This window comes from Lepidochelys olivacea (genome assembly GCF_965140295.1).
Source record: "Lepidochelys olivacea isolate rLepOli2 genome assembly, chromosome: 24".
Taxonomy (NCBI): Eukaryota; Metazoa; Chordata; order Testudines; family Cheloniidae; genus Lepidochelys; species Lepidochelys olivacea.
In genome coordinates this window covers 9692553-9711571 of record NC_140434.1, presented here as the reverse complement: position 1 = coordinate 9711571, position 19019 = coordinate 9692553, and the positions used below count along the sequence as shown (strand labels likewise).

Sequence of the window (19019 nt, the reverse complement as noted above, 5' to 3'; positions counted from 1 at the left end):
ATGCTGGCGCTGGCCTGGAGGCAGGATACTGGGCTAGATGGGCCCCTGCTGTGCTCCACTCTGGCAGTAACTGTCCCTGTTCTCTTTCTGCAAGGTGTTAGTGACTCCCCATGACTCCCCATTAAAATGTGGGGGGAGGGAACTGGGCCTTGGCAGCTTGCCTGAGAAGCGGGGGGGGGGGGGGCACCGCCGCCTGTGCTCATTTCCATTGAGCTATGCCTTGGATTCGGGGAGAGGGAGGGGACTAAAGGCGAGTTCAGAAGGGAACGGACAGAGCGAGGCAGCCGGCAGGGAACCGAGCGCAGCATGGCATGGACTCGCTGAGCTAAATACCACAGCCATGGCCCCGAGGGAGAGGACCAGACCCCGCAGCCACCCCATCGCCCCGGCCAGCCTGTGGCTTCTCCACTGCTACCTGTCAGGTACCCTGGGGGGGGGCAAGGCTGGGGGCACAAGGGGAGTCACCCAGAGGGAGGGAGAGAACATGGAAAAGAACAAAAGGGAAACCAGATGGGACAAGGGAGAGGGGACAATTCCTCCCCTGGCCGGGATGATGACTCCACACATTCACCTCCTGCCCCTTCTGGGCCCGATCACTGCTCGGGCCAAAGCTCCTGCAGACTGTGCTCAGCGGGGTGAGCAGGGCAGCCAGGGGCTGGACAGAAGAGGTTTCTGTTGACCCTGCTGACAGCGGTTGGGGTGGGGGGTCAGCCTCGGGGGCTGGGCGCTGGGAAGAGACATGGAATGGAAGTCCTAGAGCTAGGTGCCAATCCCAGATCTTTCAAACCCCCACCCCCATGCCCACAGCCAGGGATCCCTGCAGCACCATGCAAAGAGCTCAGTCTCTTCCCCTCGGCCCCCTGATGCGAGGGATCTCTGGGTTAACGCTTTCAAGAGGCATGAGCAAAGGTGTCGCAGGTGAACAGTGGGTGGCACAGGGTGCCCCGGTGGGGTCAGAGAGGTGAGACCTCTGGGAACTGCTGTCCGACGTGCAGTGGCATCCTGGATGCCAGTGCCAAGTGGGAATAATACACTGTGAGGGGCTGGTTATGCCCAGCTGGCCCAGAGATTAGGGCACCAGGCTAGAACCTAGGAGACCTGGGTGCTAGTCCCTGCTTTGCCACAGACTCTTTGTGTGACCTGGGGTAAGTTGCTTAGCTTCCTGTGCCTCAGTTTCCCCTGTGTGCAATGGGGATAGTGGCCCTGCCACACGGGGGAGTGGGAAGATAAATACGTTGCAGAAGGTGCGGTGCTCAGACATTGCAGTAACAGGGGCCAGATAAGGTCCATAGATAAAAGCGCCGCCGGGTGCATCTACGCTACTAAGAAACCCCCTGTCGCTGCGTCTCAGAGGCAGGGTCAATGGACTCAGGCCTGCAGGGCTCCGGCTGTGGGGCTGAAAACAGCAGCGTGGACGGACGTTCCCACTCGGCCTGGAGCCGAGGCTTCCAGACTCTCCCCCTAGCTGGGTTCCAGAGCCCGGGCTCCAGCCCGAGGGGGATTGTCTGTGCTGCTGAATTTCACCCTGCAAGCCCACGTCCATTGACCCAGCCTCGGAGGCTCGACACCGTGGGATTTTCTTTGCAGCGTAGACGAACTCCCAGTGTCTGATTTTCTCGGGAATCGTTCTCTGGGGGAGCAAAGATCTCGCTCGTCCTCAATTTTCCTGCCTCATTCTCATAGTCTGGGCAGCGCGGCCTGGTGTCATTTGCACTGCAACAGTCATCCAGGGCCCTCAGAGGGGGCAGCGGGACTATTGGTTAGAGCAGCGGCGGGGGAGGGGCTGGGAGTCAGGATCCCTGGGTTCTATTCCCAGCTCTGGGAGGGGAGTTACCTAGTGGTTAGAGTGGGGGGTGGGAGGGGTGGGCTGAGCACCTGGACTCCTAGGTTCTATTTCCAGCCCTAGGAGGGGAGTGGAGTCTGAGAGAAGGGCAGACTACAAATCTGGACTCCTGGGTTGTATTCTCACTTCTTTCTTACCCCCTTGTGTTAGCGTGGGCAATTCATGTAATCACCATGTGCCTCAGTTTCCCACATATCAGTTACCCTTTGAGCCCTCCAAGTGGCAGATCTGCCATCATTGCCTTGTGTTACTAGGCTAAATCAAGGTCCGTCCATCACGCCTGCCTGGCGCCTTAGAGCTGCCGCCGTGCAGTGGCCTTTTCTAGGCTGAGAGGTTTCTTTGTTCAGGGCTGCTGGCATGGGGAGGGAGAGGAGGTGTTGATGACACCCCCACGGGTGTGTGGCCAACCACAAACCCATCTCCCAGCAACATGCCAAGGAGCACCTGGGGCTGGAGACGACCAATGGGCTGGGGAGAGGCAGGAGCCCAGCTGACTGGAAGCCCAGCGGAGCGGCCTTTATGGACACTGGTGGGGAGGGAAGTGTGGACTAGCAGTTAAGGCACAGCCGGGTCACTCAGGGTGCCTGGGTTCTAGTCCCGGCTTGTGGGCGAGTCGCTTTCCCTTCTCTGAGCGGCCCCGTCTGTCACATGGGCCGGCAAGCCTTCCCGTGTGTGCAGCTGTCTGGGAAGCGCTTGGAGATCCTTGGGGCTAAGGGCTCTGAGGCAGCATGGTCTTTCATCTGGAGGCCTCTATTGCTCCCACCTGGAATGGACAGGAACCTCTCATAGTGAGGGGGGCGATCTTTCCAGGCTGCCTTTATGGGCCCAGTGCTGGTGTTTGCTGCACTGTGCTGGGGAGGGGCTGTCTTAGCCAGTGGGCACCTTAATGAACAGGCCAAGGCCCCTCAGACATGGCATCACTGCGGCTGCCTGTCCCATGGCCCCTCACACAGCACTTCCTAATTAGTGCCAATTACCCTGAGGAGTTGTCATTCCCCCCCCTTTCCCCCATGCCTCCCTTAATTATCTGGCATGGGAATAGGGCAGGCAGATGGTTCCCACTTTGTGCAGTTCCCTGGAGCAAGTGACCACAACAATTCCCTCCCGCCCCCCCACTGCAGGACAGTGCCCCATTGTTCAGCCCCCCATCTCCTGCATCCAGCTGAGATTCCCAGCCTGGAGCGGGTTAAGTGGGCTGTAGCTGATGTGTGACTGGGCTCCTAATCGCGCCTCCGGCCCCGAAGGGGTTAACCCAGCCAAGCTGGGAGGGAGGCAGGACAGGAGATAAATCCATGTTAATTACCGAGTGGGACTAATTACTATTGATGGTTCATTGGCAAAATGAATTGGCAAAACATAGTTGCCTGGTGCAAGCCAGACAGACACATGGAGTGCTGCTCCAGACGTATTCGACTCCTCAGTCCCGAAATCGTGCCCCAACTCTCTTGTGCGCTGGCTGCCCCTTGCATGTGGCTTTGGGACAGCCTGATCCCCAAAATGGGGGGGGAGGGATAGCTCAGTGGTTTGAGCATTGGCCTGCTAAACCCAGGGTTGTGAGTTCAATCCTTGAGGGGGTCATTTAGGGATCTGGGGCAAAAATTGGGGATTGGTCCTGCTTTGAGCAGGGGGTTGGACTAGATGATCTCCTGATGTCCCTTCCAACCCTGATATTCTATGATTCTATGATCGCTCCCCCAGCCGGCCTTGGGGTATTTCGGTTTCCCTGCAATTGGCCCAGCCTCAGCCCTGACTTTCTCTTCCTCACGGTTTCTTCAGCCGCTCCCGAGTTCCCAAGGTTGGAGCAAAGATTCAGCCAGAGTGAAATTCCCCTCAGCAACCAGGGATGGGCCCCACATACCGCTAGGCCCCATGTAACGCCCAGCTCTGCCTGGGGTGACCCTGTGTGGGTGAGAGCTGCGTCTCTGGGAAGCTGGGTGGCTAATGCAGGCAAATGGGGAATGGAGCTTTACATTGACCCTTTGTTGCGGGATCGCTTTGACAGTCCTCATGGTAACAAGCACTGGGCTGGCGCAGGCCGGATGCTAGAATTGTTCTGGCCCAGCATGGCCAGGAACCGTTCCTGTGTCCAGTTCTAGGCTGTGCCAGCCTCACCCACTGCTCGGGGGTGTCGGGTGCCCTCACACCGGAGGGTGGAGGCTGTTCCAGCCCCTTTCTGTGGGACCTGGCTGTTTCAGCCACACAGGTCATTAGCCCTGGCGGCCATCATTAGCTGGCAGCCATCCTGGCTGGGGGAGCTTTTTCTGGTTTTTACTCCTCTGGCTCTGAACCTTGGCCAGGCTCCGAGCTTTCATTGCCAGGATCCTCCCTGCTCATTCCACCCGTTGTGCCTTTTCCAGCAGTGGGCGCAGTGAAGGTGTCGGTGGGCGCTGCCAGCATCCAGGTGGCGAGGGGTGGGAACACACTTCTGCCTTGCAACTTCCACACCACGGCCTCTCTGAGTCGCCTCAACATCATCTGGACGGTCACCCCGCTGGTGGAGCCAAACCGCCCCCAGCAGGTTCGTGGAGCATGGCCCTTTTCATTCCATTGCTGGAGGGCAGTTAGCTTTGGTATAGTCAGGGATCAAGGCCCCAGTCAGGGATCGGGGCCCTAGGATGTTGCGCACTGTCCCTGCCCAGAAAGCTCACAGCCTAGGATGGTGGCCAGACAAAGGGGGGCAGGGGCGGAAGCAGGGGAGATCAACATACAAGGTCAAATGAACTTGAGATGCCCAGTAAACAGCAATCCCAGTTCACCAGCTGCTGTCAAATGGTAGAGTTTTGCAGGCATCACAGGAGAGAGGAGCTGTTGTGTGTGCGCTGTGCAATTTCTCAAAACTGGGGCACCATTAACCTGTGGAACTCCTTGCTGCAGGATACTAGTGAGGCTAACAGTTTCGCAAGGTGTTGACACACAGGAATAATAGCAGCAGCTGCAGGCACACTGTCTGGATAGAACAATGAGGCAGATTTCAGGGTGGAGCTCACTAAAGAGTCATGGGGGAGTTCTGCTCCCCTCCCCTGCTCTGCCCTGCCCCCATGGGGTACTGCTGCATCGCTGCTTAGGAGCACTGTATGGAGAGGGCAATGAGCCACCTGCCCCTCTCTCATACTGCAGATCACAGCCTGGCCTCGCCTTTCAGGCCACTAACCTAAAGAGTAACTTTAAAAGCAGCCCCCTCTCCCTGTCACAAGGGGGAAGGCAGTCCTGGGGCAAAGGTGCTGCCTGGCAGCACCACCCTAGGATGCATCCTTGAACAGACCCCAGTTGGGCTTCCTCCCCAAGGGCCATGCCTGTTCCTTTGCAGTAGGCCCAGCCCTGCTCCTGCTGACACTGGGCTTGGCACTAGACCCTCCGGGTATAAGAACATACAAACGGCCACTCTGGGTCAGACCAATGGTCCGGCTAGCCCGGTATCCTGTGTTCTGACAGTGGCTACTGCCAGGTGCTTCAGACGGAATGAACAGAACAGGGCACTTATCGAGTGAGCCCCAGAGCATGGGGTTGTGTCCCTGACCATCTTGGCTAATAGCCATCGATTGACCTAGCCCAGCTAGTTGGTGGCAGAAGTGGGATTTGACATAGGCACTCCTAGCTCCCAGCCCAATGCTTTGTCCACTGGCCCACACTGCCTCTGCGAGTGCAATGGAAGTGCCCTGTGCTCAATGAGGGAAGCAAGGGGAGATGTCTCTGACTCATGGCTGGGTTCTTCCCCCCCTTCTCCTCCACCCCAGGTCCTGGCCTATGAGCAGGGAGAGGTGGTGGAGAGTCTGTCCCAGTACACGGGCCGCGTGGGCTTCGCCTTCCCGCCCGCCCAGAGTGCCACCATTTTCCTCAACGAGACGCGCAGCTCGGACAGTGGGACGTACCAGTGCAGCGTCATGAACCCACCCGACAGGGACACGCCCAACATCGGGGTCATCCAGCTCACCGTGCTTGGTACGTCCCACCCTCATGGGGAAGAAGCCCCGCCCCCCCAGCATCCCTGCCTTTACACTGTCTATTGGGTGCTTGTCTGAATATGTCCGTGTGTGTGTCCAAGTGCATGCAGGTCTTGGGGTGTATCCGTCTGTCTCTGGGTGTAGCTCTTGGTGTGTGTGTCTGAGTGTGTCTGTGTATGAGTCTTGGGGGTGTGGTTGTGTGAGTGGGTCTGCCTGAGTGTGTGCAGATCTTGGTATGTGTCTATTTGTATGTCTGTGCAGCAGGGGTGGCCCTAGAGTAGCTGCCAGCAACTGGCGCCCCCAAACTCCAAGGGCAGATCCAGGCTGAGGTTTTTGGTAAACTGGGAAACATTTTGCTCCTTTTTTCCTTTTAATGTTTTTTAAGCATTTTTTTTTTAAAACAGAGGCTTAATTATTCGGTTTGTCCATCTGTCCGACTAATGTTTCTGAGATCAGATAAAATAGAGACACGAAATTTTCAGAATAGATTGGTACACAGCAGCTAGATGATATTTCAGTCTGATTTCAAATAAAAATGCATTAAAATGTTAATTTATTATTACGAATCCAAAATCATCCATTACGCTATCCTGCTTTAACTGCCATTACCACCACATCAATATAGAAAGAAATAAGAAAATATTTACAATAAAAACACTCTGTGCTCTTTTCTTGCTTTAAGTTTTGAAAATTAAGTCACTCGTTCTTTTAGATCCAGTTTTCCCGCTATTTCATGCTCTATTGACATAGTGGCAAGTCCAACAAGTCTCTCTTGCACCATCGTTGAACGCAGAGATGTTTTTATCAATTTTAGCTTTGAGAAGCTACGTTCCCCACTAGCCATGGAAACTGGCAAAGTTAAAAGAATGTGTAGAGCTATAAAAATGTTTGGAAAACTATCTGTGAGTTTATTTTCATAAACAAACTTCAGTACTTGTTTAGGAGTGGAATGTTTCTTAAGTTGTCTTGAGAAAGCCTGAAGCTCACTACACAAATCTGTAGCATCAAGGTCTTTTGAATTTTCCTGAGCCAATGCTGACACCAGTTTTATACAAAATTCTTTTATCTGTTTTGCTGTTTTCTTTTGCGAGCTCTGGGGATATCCTATAGAAAGCCAAATAGTAACTCTAGCTGCTGCATCTGTTGAAATCTTTCATCAACTGAGTGAAGTAGAAACTCACTTTGAATCTTTGTTTCGGGTTCTGAATGGGTGTGTCTTGTCTTTCATACTGAAGCTGCTGTTTCTTTTACCGAATGCGAACTGGCTCTGGTTCAAATTCTGTCGGAATGTCTATTTCTTCAGCAAGCTCGAGAGAATCTACCAGTGTTCTTTTGAACCCTTCTGAATTCCTCCAGGATATTTTTAGTTTGCTGCAGTTTTTGAATAGCAGAATGTATGTTCAAGTTCTTTTCCTGAAGCTGCTTACTAGTGAGGTTAATCTCGAAAAGGATATTATACCACAAAATGAGTGAAGTCACAAATTTGAACTTGAAAAGGCCATTTGCAAGAGCTTCTGCATCTGAATGTGCCATATTGCCAGATGATCCGGTAAAGGTAGTATCATCAGAAATTTCAATTGGGGCATCATAAATGTTTCCAAGTTCATAGCAAAGAGGCTTCAAAGCATCAACGTGACTCTCCCATCTTGTCTGACGAAGTGGTTTCACAGTTAGAGAATTCACATGGCAAGTCAGAATCTCCCAACGGCATATTGAGCCTGAGAAAAACACATAAACACGTTGCCTCCAAACAGCATCTAGCAGCATAATTGACAACCAAATTCAGAGAGTGCGCACTGCAAGGAACGAAAAAGGCCCTAGGATTGATTTCCATCATTGTCCTTTGCACACCTTTGTCTTTACCCTTCACCTTACTCCCATTATCATAGCCTTGGCCACATAAGTTTTCAACAGATAATGACATTGTTTCAAGCTCTTGTAGAATAGTTTCAGTCATAAATGCTCCAGTCGTCTCCTTCAGTGGTACGAAACCCAAAAAATGTTCCTTTATGAGCACTTCAACATTATCTTCATCTGCAGACTTTTCCATATCCACAAAACGAATGATCATTGTCATTTGTTCAACATGACTAGCATCTGGTGTACAGTCCAGTATTATTGAAAAGTATTTTGCAGAATGGTCAGCTTCTACAATTTTCTTTTTAATGACATTTGCTAGGATTTGAATCAGTTCATTCTGCTTATTTTTTCCGAAGTAATGAACCTGTGTTTCATGATCAGTTATTTTACGTAGACGCTCCTTCATGACTGGATCAAACAAATTTTAAAAGTTTCCATTACCTGGAATGTACAATTTTTAATTTCTACCATGGCCACAGAATGCTAAATTTTGCCCACCAAGAACTCTCACTAAAGCAATCTGACGCGCTAATATTAGTTGCCAATAATCTCCTTTTTCCTTGATCACATATAAATTTTCTTCATCGATAGTTTTTCCTTTTTTCAATCGTCATTCAAGTTGTTTCCAATTTTGAAAACATTCCAAATGTTCTGTACTTCTTTCATGTGAAGAGAGAATTGAAGATATGTTTTTCCAGTCCTTCGAACCATTTTCAGTAAGTGATGTACCAATTGCTTGATTTCTAAACAACTTGCAGCAAAAGCAAAACACAGAGTCCTTCAACACTGAATATTATAACCAGTTTTGATGAATTTCTTCCCCATTAATGAGTTTCCTCTTGTAATGCTGAGCAGAGAATTTTCTTTTATTTCCATCCTTAAGGAAGGGAAATTCATGAACTTGTTCGGGTCCATGTTCCATGAGTATTTGCCGCACATTGTTATCACCTCTGGGCCATGAAGCTGAGTCCCCATACTGTAACTTGTTTGTAACTTCCTCATCCTTTCTTCCTTCTACTTCATTTACTTCAATTTCTGCATGTCTCTCTGAAGGTGAATGAATTTTCTCCACTTCCATATCAGTCTGATGCTGTGAGCTGCCTTCATCTAGAAGTAAAAAGAAAAGGAGTACTTGTGGCACCTTAGAGACTAACAAATTTATTTGAGCATAAGCATAAGTAATTTTCCATCATCTTGAGTTTCCAAACTGCTTTTTTGTGGATGTGAGCTACCCTCATCTTCAAGTAATATACCTGCATCTTGATGTTCCAAACTGCTTCCATGCGGATGTGAGCTAACCTCCTCTCCAAGTAAAATTCCTTCATCTGGATGCTGTGAACTGCTTCCATCTTTATTTGGATTATGGAGAAGATATTTCAGGGAGGATCCCTGCTGTTTTGCTTGGTCCTTTTCCTTCTCAGCCTTTCGTTTCTGATACTCAACTCCTGAGGGTTTTCTTTTTCCTCTTTCTGCCATGGGGCATTTGAATATTGTTATGTACTGTGCTCCCGACTGCAAGCATTGTAGGGTTAAGGATGGCTGACATACCACATGGCTGACGATTTAAACCACATTGCAGCCATCCCAACACTTCTTTTCACTGCTTAAAGGGTCACTGATTAGTAACACACACTCACTTACCTATTAAACCAGTTAGTTACAGCGTTTATACGAAAACAAAATGACCTTTTTCAACGTTATAAGCCGACACCAGTTGTTTGGAAAGTAATCCCCTTCCTCACGGTTACCCGCTTGGAGTATCACTTTCGTAGTCTATTAAGCTTTATCGCTGTTACTTTTCTTTTATGGCCCTTATTTATTACGTGTGAACCAGTTATGACAAAGAAAAGTTCATAATTATACAGCCTGATAATAACGCTAAGGTTTAATAACGCTTAAAGATACTCACATTTTGGATTTATAATGCTGAAAGATGTTATTCTTTATTCTTTGGCACCAAGAAACACAATTTCCCACAGTATTCGCTCAATTCTTAACCATCTACCTGCAACGTGTGTTAAAATGATTGTTTGACGCATATCAACTCGCGAGATCTCCACTCTACATGAATTTCTGGCTATGCGACCTTGATGTATATTCGAGTTAGGTGTCACAAGCATTGCAGCTCTTGCCACTGGCGGATGTGTTTCATTGTGGCTGAAATACTGCTTAGCAAAATTGTGGAGTGGGTCATCTTGACAAAAAATTCACTAAAATATTATTTAGTTTTGCAGTAAATAAAAGATTTGACATATTAATAAATTATCAGAAATGTAGAGAAATAAATGATCATTCCTATTCCCTCCGTACGCGCACAGGAATAGAAATAATGACATCTTCAGTATTTTATTTGTATTTTTTTTCATCTTTTTCATTTTGTTTTCTTTTTTTTTACTTTTCTCCTCGAACTTGGCACCCCATTTAACTTGGCACCCTAGGCGACCGCCTAGTTTGCCTGTATGGATGGGCCACCCCTGCTGTGTAGATTGAGGGGGTGTGTATCTGTCTGAGTCTTGTGGTGTGTGTGTCTGAGTGTGTGTGTGGGGGGGGGATGGAGTGTGTGTGTGTGTCCCAGTGTGGCTGGGAGTGAGTGCTAGTGTGTGTGTGTTTGTGCACCTATCTCAGCGGGTGCGTCTGCCTGTGTTTGCGCCGCCGCGTGTGCGCACACATCTGAGCAGCTGTCTGGGTGTGTGTTGTGTGCCTCTGTGTTACGATCTGTGTTAGCGTGAGATTTAGTGTGACGTGTGCACCTGGGAGGAAGGTCTGTATGGGAGCACGTAGCGTTGTGTGTGGTGCCTTGGTCTGACTGCTGGGGGGGGGGGGGTGTCTGTCTAGGTATTGAGGTATGTCATGAGCGTGTTGTCTAGGTATTGAGTGTATATATGCATGTGTGTGGGAGTGCATGCACATTGTGTGTGTTCATGTGCACTGTGTGGGCCCCGTGCAGTGTGTGTGTGTGTAAGAGAGAGTGTGCCCTGTGCACTGTGTGTGCCCCGTGCACTGTGTGTGTGTAAGAGAGTGTGCCCTGTGCACTGAGTGTGCCCCGTGCAGTGTGTGTGTAAGAGAGTGTGCCCTGTGCACTGTGTGTGTGTAAGAGAGTATGCCCTGTGCACTGTGTGCCATGTGCAGTGTGTGTGTGTAAGAGAGAGTGTGCCCTGTGCACTGTGTGTGCCCCGTGCAGTGTGTGTGTAAGAGAGTGTGCCCTGTGCACTGTGTGTGCCCCGTGCACTGTGTGTGTGTAAGAGAGAGTGTGCCCTGTGCACTGAGTGTGTGCCCCGTGCAGTGTGTGTGTGTAAGAGAGAGTGTGCCCTGTGCACTGTGTGTGCCCCATGCAGTGTGTGTGTGTAAGAGAGAGTGTGCATGTGCACTGTGTGGGCCCTGTGCACTGTGTGTGTGTGTGTAAGAGAGAGTGTGCGTGTGCACTGTGTGTGTAAGAGAGAGAGTGCCCTGTGCACTGTGTGGGCCCCGTGCAGTGTGTGTGTGTAAGAGTGCGTGTGCACTGAGCCATGTGGCTCTTGGTCTCTAGTGGCTCTTGGTTTCCAGCTGGGCCAGCGCATCCCCCAGCTCTCTCACTGAGTGCTCACAGCCCCGGGGCTCTCAGCAGGACCGGCTCTAGGCACCAGCAAAGCAAGCGTGGCAGGTTTCCAGGGGCGGCGTTCCGGCCACCCTTTTTTGGGGGTCAGTTGCGCTCTCGGAGCTGCGCCATTTAGACGGGGCGAGGGCGCTGCACCCCCGGCCGCAGCGGGAAGGGGAAGCCCCAGCCCCGGGATGCTGAGCTGCCAGGGCCCCGCCGCTACCTGGCAGGTCCTGCCGGGGAGCCGGGGCTGCGCTGCCTTGTGCCACCCCTTATATCGGGGCTTCTCTGTGCGGCCGGGCGGGGGAGGGAGGAAAGCCCCTGCTGCCGCTGGGAGAAGGTGACGTCGCTCCCTCCACTTCCCGCGCCGCCTGCGAGCCCCACCTGAGCTTGGGGCGGCAAAACCTAGAGCCGGCCCTGGCTCTCAGTAGCTGCTGTGGGCACTGGGCAGCCCGTGGGCCCTGGACGGACGGGGGTGGGGGGAGAGACTGCCCTGTCCACAGCAGGTCCCCCTGACAGGGTGCTGGTCTGTGTCCCCGCAGTGCCCCCCTCCAGCCCCGAGTGCTCCAGCGAGGGGAGTGGGGAGGAAGGGGGGGACATCCGCCTGTCCTGTGCTGTGCGGGAAGGCGTGCCTGCCCCCACCTTCAGCTGGGAGAAGATCCCCCCCGACAAGCAGCCCCTGGTGATGAGCTACACAGGTACTGGGAACAGTGTGGTGTGGGGGAGGGGTGCAGCATGGCGTGGGGCCTGGGTCTTATTGAATCAGGGACCCACCCCGAGTGTGTGAGCCGCACCTGTACCTGTGCCATGGGTCGCGTGCCACACTGCCTACGTCGTGCACACAGGGCAAAGTGGTGTTGCCACAAGAGAGGCAGAGTGTGCCAGATGCCATGTGACCGGCATCCTATGGCAGAAGAAGCCAGTGGGGAGTGGGAGGGGGGTGTCTAGTGGCTGGACCCACAGAGAGGAGAAGAGTCTTGTCCCGCCACCGGCTGGGCAGCCATCCCCTTTAGCCCATGTCCTTGGCCCCCCAAGGAGCTGGGTTCTATCCCCGGCTCCCCGGCTGACACTCTCTCGTTTGCCCCCTCGCTCTCCGGCTGGCGGGGCAGAGGCGCGCCGGGCCCTGCTGACCCTGCAGAACCTGACGGCCGCCACCTCGGGCCTGTACCGCTGCACGGCCTCCAACGTGCTGGGCTCCAGATCCTGCGCCCTCCAGCTGCGCGTGCGCCTGGGTGAGTCAAGGCCGGCGGGGAGGGGACTGGATCCCACTCATCAAACGCTGGGCACTGATTGGACACTCAGCAGTGCCGGTGCCCAGTTGGAGAGCTTGATCCAAATGAGCCCTCTGATTGGCTACCCGGACACCAAACTGGTCCCAGCTGTGAATCCAGCCCAAGTGCTCCGGCCATGGCCCGCTGGAGACGGCTGTCCCCCGTCCCTGGCGTAGGGCCCCCTGTCCCTGGCGTAGGGCCCCCCGTCCCTGGCATAGGGCCCTTCCCTGGTTCACTAAACCTGGATCAGATCGGAGCAGCTTGCATTTGGGGCTGAAGCTCCAAGAGGGGAGATGCTTGCACCCAAAGCCAGCATCTCTGTGCCTCTAAATCCCTGTGGCTAACGGCCAGGCCTGGTGGGAAAGGATCCGTGGGAAGGTTTCTCTGTCGGAAAGGGCTGATCTGTTGACAGCAAAATGCGTCAATTTTGATTCTATTTCATTCTGGGAAATGAAATGATGCAAATGTGGAGACGGCCAAGGCGCTCCAAGTTGGCCCTTTCTGGACGGGAATGTCTCGACTTTTCATTTCGAAGCCACATTCCGTTTCAGGATTTCTTTCCTTGTACAGTAGTAGGGGGGAAAGGAAACCTTTTTAAGTAACAAAATTGTTAGGAAACATTTTGATCAACCCAACGGCGTCTTTATTCTGGAATTTTATTGCCTGGGAAATGTTGAAATTGTTCATTTTCATTCTGCGCTGAAATTTTTTTTCCAAACTTGCGGAAAATCCGATTCCCACCCATCTCTGCTGACAAATCCAGCACTGGGGCTGTCTGCTTTGGCCAGTCCAGCTCCTCTGCACCCCCTGCTACCATGATCCACCTTCCCTACCACCTGACCACCTGGGCAGCAATTGGCCGCCGAGCCGCTGGTGACCTCTTGTTGGTGTATTTCAGTCCCGCAGGGCACGCTGGGCATCGCGGCAGGCATCACCATCACCCTGACCATGGGGCTGGTGCTGCTGGCTCTCCTAGCCCTGGTGCTCTGGTTGCACCACCAGAGTGTGCGGAAGTGGCCGGAGGAGGAAGTGGAGGATTCGTACAATGAGATCAGGTGAGCTCAGAGGATGGGTGGGGGGAATGAGAATGAGAGGAGGGGTGAAAAGAAGGAAAGAGGAAAGCAGAGCAAAGTGGGCGTGAGGGGGAGGTGTGCGCTCCACTCCAACAGGGGCACGTCGCTGCTTGATCTCCAGGGGTTCAGAGGTCTTGGAAAAGGGCGGGGGCAATATGGATGCTCTTCGAGAGAGGAGGGATTAGACTGAGCCCCGCTACGGCTCCTCTTCAGCACCAGCCGGGTTCGGGGTACTTCCCCTTACGCCTCATCTATTACAATGGCTGCTGTGCACTGCTCCAGAGGTGGCTGCGTTTCAGTGCTGGGTAAAGTGATTCTCGATGTAGGGCCTAAGTCACATTTACACTAGGGCCCCTACACCCCACTCTAGCATCATAAAAAGGCCCCCGTTACCCCGAGTAAATGAGAATTGGGCCCCTAGGGGGACAGTCTCAGAAGAGCTCAGAAACTTGGGGGGCTGAGCTCTTGAAAGTCTGGCTCCACTGTGGTCATAACATCCTTTAGCGCCGTGCAGGAGGCAGTGGCAATAGGTTCGGGGTGCTGGAGCCGTATCGGCTACCCGGAGGGATCGAAATTCACACGTCAGGCTCCAAAAATCCCAAGATTGTCTGAAAAAAACATGCGCTTTTATAACAAATGTGTGGTTCTTTTCCTCCTGATTCCTGAGCCATTAGAGGGCACATTTCCCGGCTTTTCCTTGGAACCAGCCCTTTTTGTAAAACAAAAGCCCAGAGTGTCCCGACCACAGGACTTCCCCGGAAACACCAAAGAGCTGAGAGTCCTTTCCACGCTCAGTCTGTGTATTACCATGGACAGCGAAAAAGAAATCGCACCAGAGCCTCTGTACTGCCCATCCCTGCTGGGAGTGCCTGGGAGAGTCAGTCGTCTGGATTTTCATTTAAACAACAGCCTGGCAGCTAGGCAGGAGTCCAGGAAGGAGCCTGCTCTGGGGAGCCAGGACTCCTGGGTTCCCACCGGCTAGTGCAGGGGTTCTCACAACGCACTTTTTGGTGGCTTCAGAGTGTGGCCACCAGCACTTGCTGGTGACTGCTCTGACAAACCGTCTCTCTGTCCCTGCCTCCCACGGCCCTTCAGCGAGAGCCGGCCCCGGGGAAGATGAGTCCCAGGCTTTCCATGCCCCGGCCAGACAGGAGCCGGGGAGCTTCCCAGGGCAACGCCCTGGCGACTGAAGGCCGCAGCCGCCTCCGCTGCCAAGGGCTGCCTCCAGCACCGCGCACGCTGGTCCCACCTGTCTCCGGAGGCGCTGCCTGGAGCCCCCCAGGAGCTGTGTGGTGCACGGTGCCAGTCCCTGCCACCTGCCCTTGGCAACGGCTCTTCCGGAGCAACCGCTGGGGGCTGCAGGGGAGGGCTTTGCTCCCCGTCAATCTCCACCCATGCTTTGGAGGCTGTCGTGGCTGCAAAAACCTCCACTGGTGGCCGCATTTGAGAAACGCTGAGCTAGTGACTCTCGGCAAGTCAGTTTCCCCACCTTTTGCCTCAGTTTCCCCTTCAGTACAACGGGTGTGACAATCCTGTCCCAGTGGCCTGTCCTGCTATGGGGTGTGTCTGTGAAGGGCTGTGTGCATGCTTGTGAATACACGCACACACTGTGATTACACCTCACGGTGGGAGAGCTCCCCAGGTGGAATCTCTGGGGCAAAAGCAGCTTTTATCCAGTGTTTAAAGTCTTTGCTTCCCCCTTCTGTGGAAGGCTGGCCAGGATCAGCCTGGCTCTGGGATTTCAGTGTGTTGCCTGACTTTGTGCTGAACTGTTTGCAAAGTGGCCTGGCTGAGACATGCACTAGGGACAGGAATAGCAAATAACAAACAGGGGTAAAGCAAACGATATGGGCTGGATGCAGGATTCCGGGAGGCGGGGGAGCGTGTCTCCGGCCTGTACCATGCAGGAGGTCAGACAAGATGGTCAGAGTTGGGCCTTCTCTGGCCTTAACATCTATGGCTCAGTTACCTCCCTGCTGCTGTTTGCAGCCTCTGCCCTGTGTTGCCAAGTGAGGCTCATGACATGTGTTTTTCTTAAAGCCTCAGCAGCCGGAGTCCTGTGATTTTTAGGGAACACTGCTCAGCTTTCATTGGGGCAAAAAAGTAAATTTCTGGCATGGAGAAAACCTGGAAAATGTGACCCCGAATGGCTCAAAATCTATGAACAAAACCTGATGCAGATGATTTAAAAAAAAATTTATTATTATCATTACTTATTAGGTGTATTCCGGTAGCACCTGGGATCCCCAGTCCTGGGCCAGGCCCCTTCGGTGTCAGGTGCTGAACAAACACAGAACAAAAATATGACCCCCTTCCCCAAGGAGCTTCTAATCTGCAGGGAGCAGGGTGGGGTGTTAATTGGGGGTGTGAACCGGGCAGGAGGGGAGTGAGCACAAAGGGGCTTGCTTGAGAAATCTCACCGGTTTGAAGCAGCTGTGATTTTTTTGGGGGGAGAGGGGATGTGATTTTGGCACACGTGGGGGGTGCCAACGCTGCTGATTCAGGGATCGCTGCGGGAGGTGCTCTGGGTGGTGTGAGCCAGAACTCGGATGGCGTCACGCTGGGGCTGTCTAGCCTTGGCAGCATGACTCTGAAGCGAAAGAGGGGCAAGGTGCTGCACAGGGTGCTGGCGGGTGGCGGGCGATTCTCATCCACGCGCCTCCAGGAGCTTACCCCCAGCAAGTCCCTGACTCGCTCCTTGAAAGACGTGATAGAGCTGGGGGAGGGACGTCCAGGGATGAGAGCCTATCCTGGGCGGGGGTGATGGTCAGTCCAGGTTTGATTAGCAGGGGTCCTAGGGCGGATGGCGTTTAACAGGCCACAACACTGCACAGCTGTTTAGGCCAGGAAGTGAGGCAGATGTGTCCAGGCCACTGAAAAGCAGGGGGAATTCGGGCACAGTGCCCACACTGAACCCCTTACAGCACAGCACCCCTCACCCTGCCCCCTACAGCACAGCACCCCTACTGCCCCCTGCCCCCCTCCAGTCCCTTGTTTTCCCTTCCCAGTCACTGGGCCCCGCTGGTTATAGGCTGCCGTCATGCCCAGGGCAGAGGCTGATGCTGCTGTGCACAATGTCTCCCCAGAGTCGACAGCCTCTCACCGAGGCATCTGCTCGTGGCCAAGACCCTCTCCAGCAACATCCCCATGGCCAACCAGGCTGCAAAGCCCCTCTGGATCTTCACCAGCTCCACCCCCAACACCACCTATGCTAACTGCCAGCGTGGGCTGGGCGAGGGGAGTCAGGCAGCGCCGCCCAGGGGGCTGCGACAGCCAGCATGGGCAGTGCCCCATGGCAGGAGGGGGAGCAGCAGCAGTCACTCCGAGGAGTCCCTGCCAGACAGCCAGTCGGAGGAGCCCGCCTGGCACCCTTCGTGCCACCGAGAGCCAGCTCCAGCCAAGGCGCTTCCCCCCAAGCACCCTGGATTCCTGGTTTAGGGGCAGCAGGTCCAATGGGCACAGAAATTGCCGGAGGGGGGAGGCAATTCCAGCAGCCAGGTCTCCCTGGGCAGGCACATGCCTTTGTGCACATGCAGCAGCCTTGGGCCAAGCTGCTCCCACCTGCCTGGCTCCAGTGGGTGCTCTGGACAGCCCCATCCTGCCATCAAACCCCCCCCCCAAGCCAGCCCCGTGTCTCTCGGCACTCAGCCCCCAGGCCCTTTCCCTTGGGCAAAGCCCCCACGCTGGATAGCCCCACTCTGGGGAGGCAGCCGGCCAGCCCCGCAGCCCAGGGGTCAGTCAGGTGGCAGCCCTGGAGGCCTCTGCCTAGCACCCAGGTCACATATAGGCTGGGCAGAGGCAGGATTAGCTTCCCTGTGCTGCTCCCCGCACGGCTTCTGGAGCCCTCCCCAATCTGGCCAGGCTGGTGCCCCTCCGCAAAGCCTGCGGCTGATGCCAGATCGGATGGGAGCAGTGACCTCGCCTGGCCTGCACTGTGGCATCGTTGCCAGGCCCCTGGGTCAGTGCCCTGGCCACAGCTCAGCCCCCCAGTCTGCCAAGCAGCATCCCCTACTGCTGAGGGGCCCTGTGGACAGGCTTGAATGCCCCAAGGCCTGGCGGGCTAGGGAAGGGGACGAGCTGTTTGGGTTCGGAGCATCCCCTGCCTCGGGCTCGCAGTTATTCATGGGTAAAGGCTGGAGATGCTCAGGTGATTCAGGGCTGAACTAAGCCCCTTAGAGGGGACAGATTCTGCCAGGACCAGGGTCAGCACCACCTGGAAACCTGCCCCTTTGAGGGGGCTCAAGCTGGGCCCCTTACATCACAGGTCATTTCTGAAGATCTTACCCTGAGCATCCCCACTTCCAGTGTAGCCCCCATGCCTGGGCCCTAGGCAGGGGGCAGGAAGCATGAAACCACAGAGGAAGAAAAAAAGGTGTCTGCTCATGGGGCAAGGGAGAGAACAGAGGCAGCTGGGGAAAGGGCAGGGGATCCCCAACATTCAGGGGGGTTGAGGGTCTGAAGGATGTTTTTTATTCCCCTCCCCGCCCCGCCGCCCCAAGGATGAGCCAGGACCGGACACTGGCTACTGTTGCATCCTTGGCTGCTGCATGGCTCCCATGCAGGGGCTGGGGAGATCTGTCCACACTAAGAGCCCAAGTTTTTCCGTAGTTAAAGGGCCCAGCCCACTTCTGGTACCCAAGTCAGCAACGCACGGAGCCTGCCTGCACGGCAACTACCCCCCCCCCCCCGACCCTTGGCGGTTGGGTGGCAGAGACAGGCGCCTCACTGCGAACTGACGCCGTCACTCCCCCCGCGCCTACCCCGGCGTCACAGGCACGGGTAAGGTCCCATCTAACCGTAAACCAGAACTGGGCATTAACCTCACCACAGCAGCAGCAGGCCCCAAGCTTGCCAACCCATGGGCACATGCCCAGAGCCACCAGCTGCCTGCAGGACAGCCCATGGCCCCCAAGGCAGATTCAACAAGCAACATTGAGCCCACTCCTCCCCCTCAGAAGGGCTGTGGGAAAGTCACACCTCCAGAACTCCAGTGTAAACGGGCCACTCTGCGCCCTGCCCCTTGGACGCTCCGGGGATTAGCGACTCCACCAATGCTCAGGGGATCCAGCCCAGCCCCCTGGTGTTTTTCATTCTAGCCCCCGCAACCCAAATGTCACCCTCCAAAAGAGGGGCTCTTCCCCCTCCCCTCGCACTGCATAGCTCATATCCAGCACCCCCTCTTCAGGAGTTATGGGACATCCTCTTGTGAGCCTTTAGGTGGCAGGAGGGAATCAGGTCCTACAGGGGGACCCTGCTAGGGGCAGTTCTGGGGCCTGTGCACTGCAGATTAGTGATCGCAGTGACCCTTCTGCCCTGTCCCCAGATGAGCTGGCCCTGTGTTTCAGTAGCCCAGCCCTGGGGGCTGGAGAGGGTAACAGCAGGGTTCCCTGCCCCCTCTCCCGCCCACCCCTTCCAGAGCTGGATTGGGGGGTCCCTGCCAGTGAAATAAAAGCAGCA

The 19019-nt window shown here is 54.4% G+C and overlaps 1 protein-coding gene across 1 annotated transcript; it reads left to right on the top strand.

The window, feature by feature from the left end:
* The first annotated feature begins 294 nt into the window (after nucleotides 1–294).
* Nucleotides 295–18927, top strand: LOC311512570 (immunoglobulin superfamily member 11-like). Its single transcript, XM_084613843.1, has 7 exons — nucleotides 295–422; nucleotides 4201–4361; nucleotides 5578–5782; nucleotides 11761–11916; nucleotides 12328–12450; nucleotides 13388–13544; nucleotides 16649–18927. Exons 1-7 carry the CDS (start codon nucleotides 341–343, stop codon nucleotides 16998–17000), a joined length of 1236 nt encoding a protein of 411 aa, XP_084469969.1. The 5' UTR covers nucleotides 295–340; the 3' UTR covers nucleotides 17001–18927.
* The last annotated feature ends 92 nt before the right edge of the window (nucleotides 18928–19019 follow it).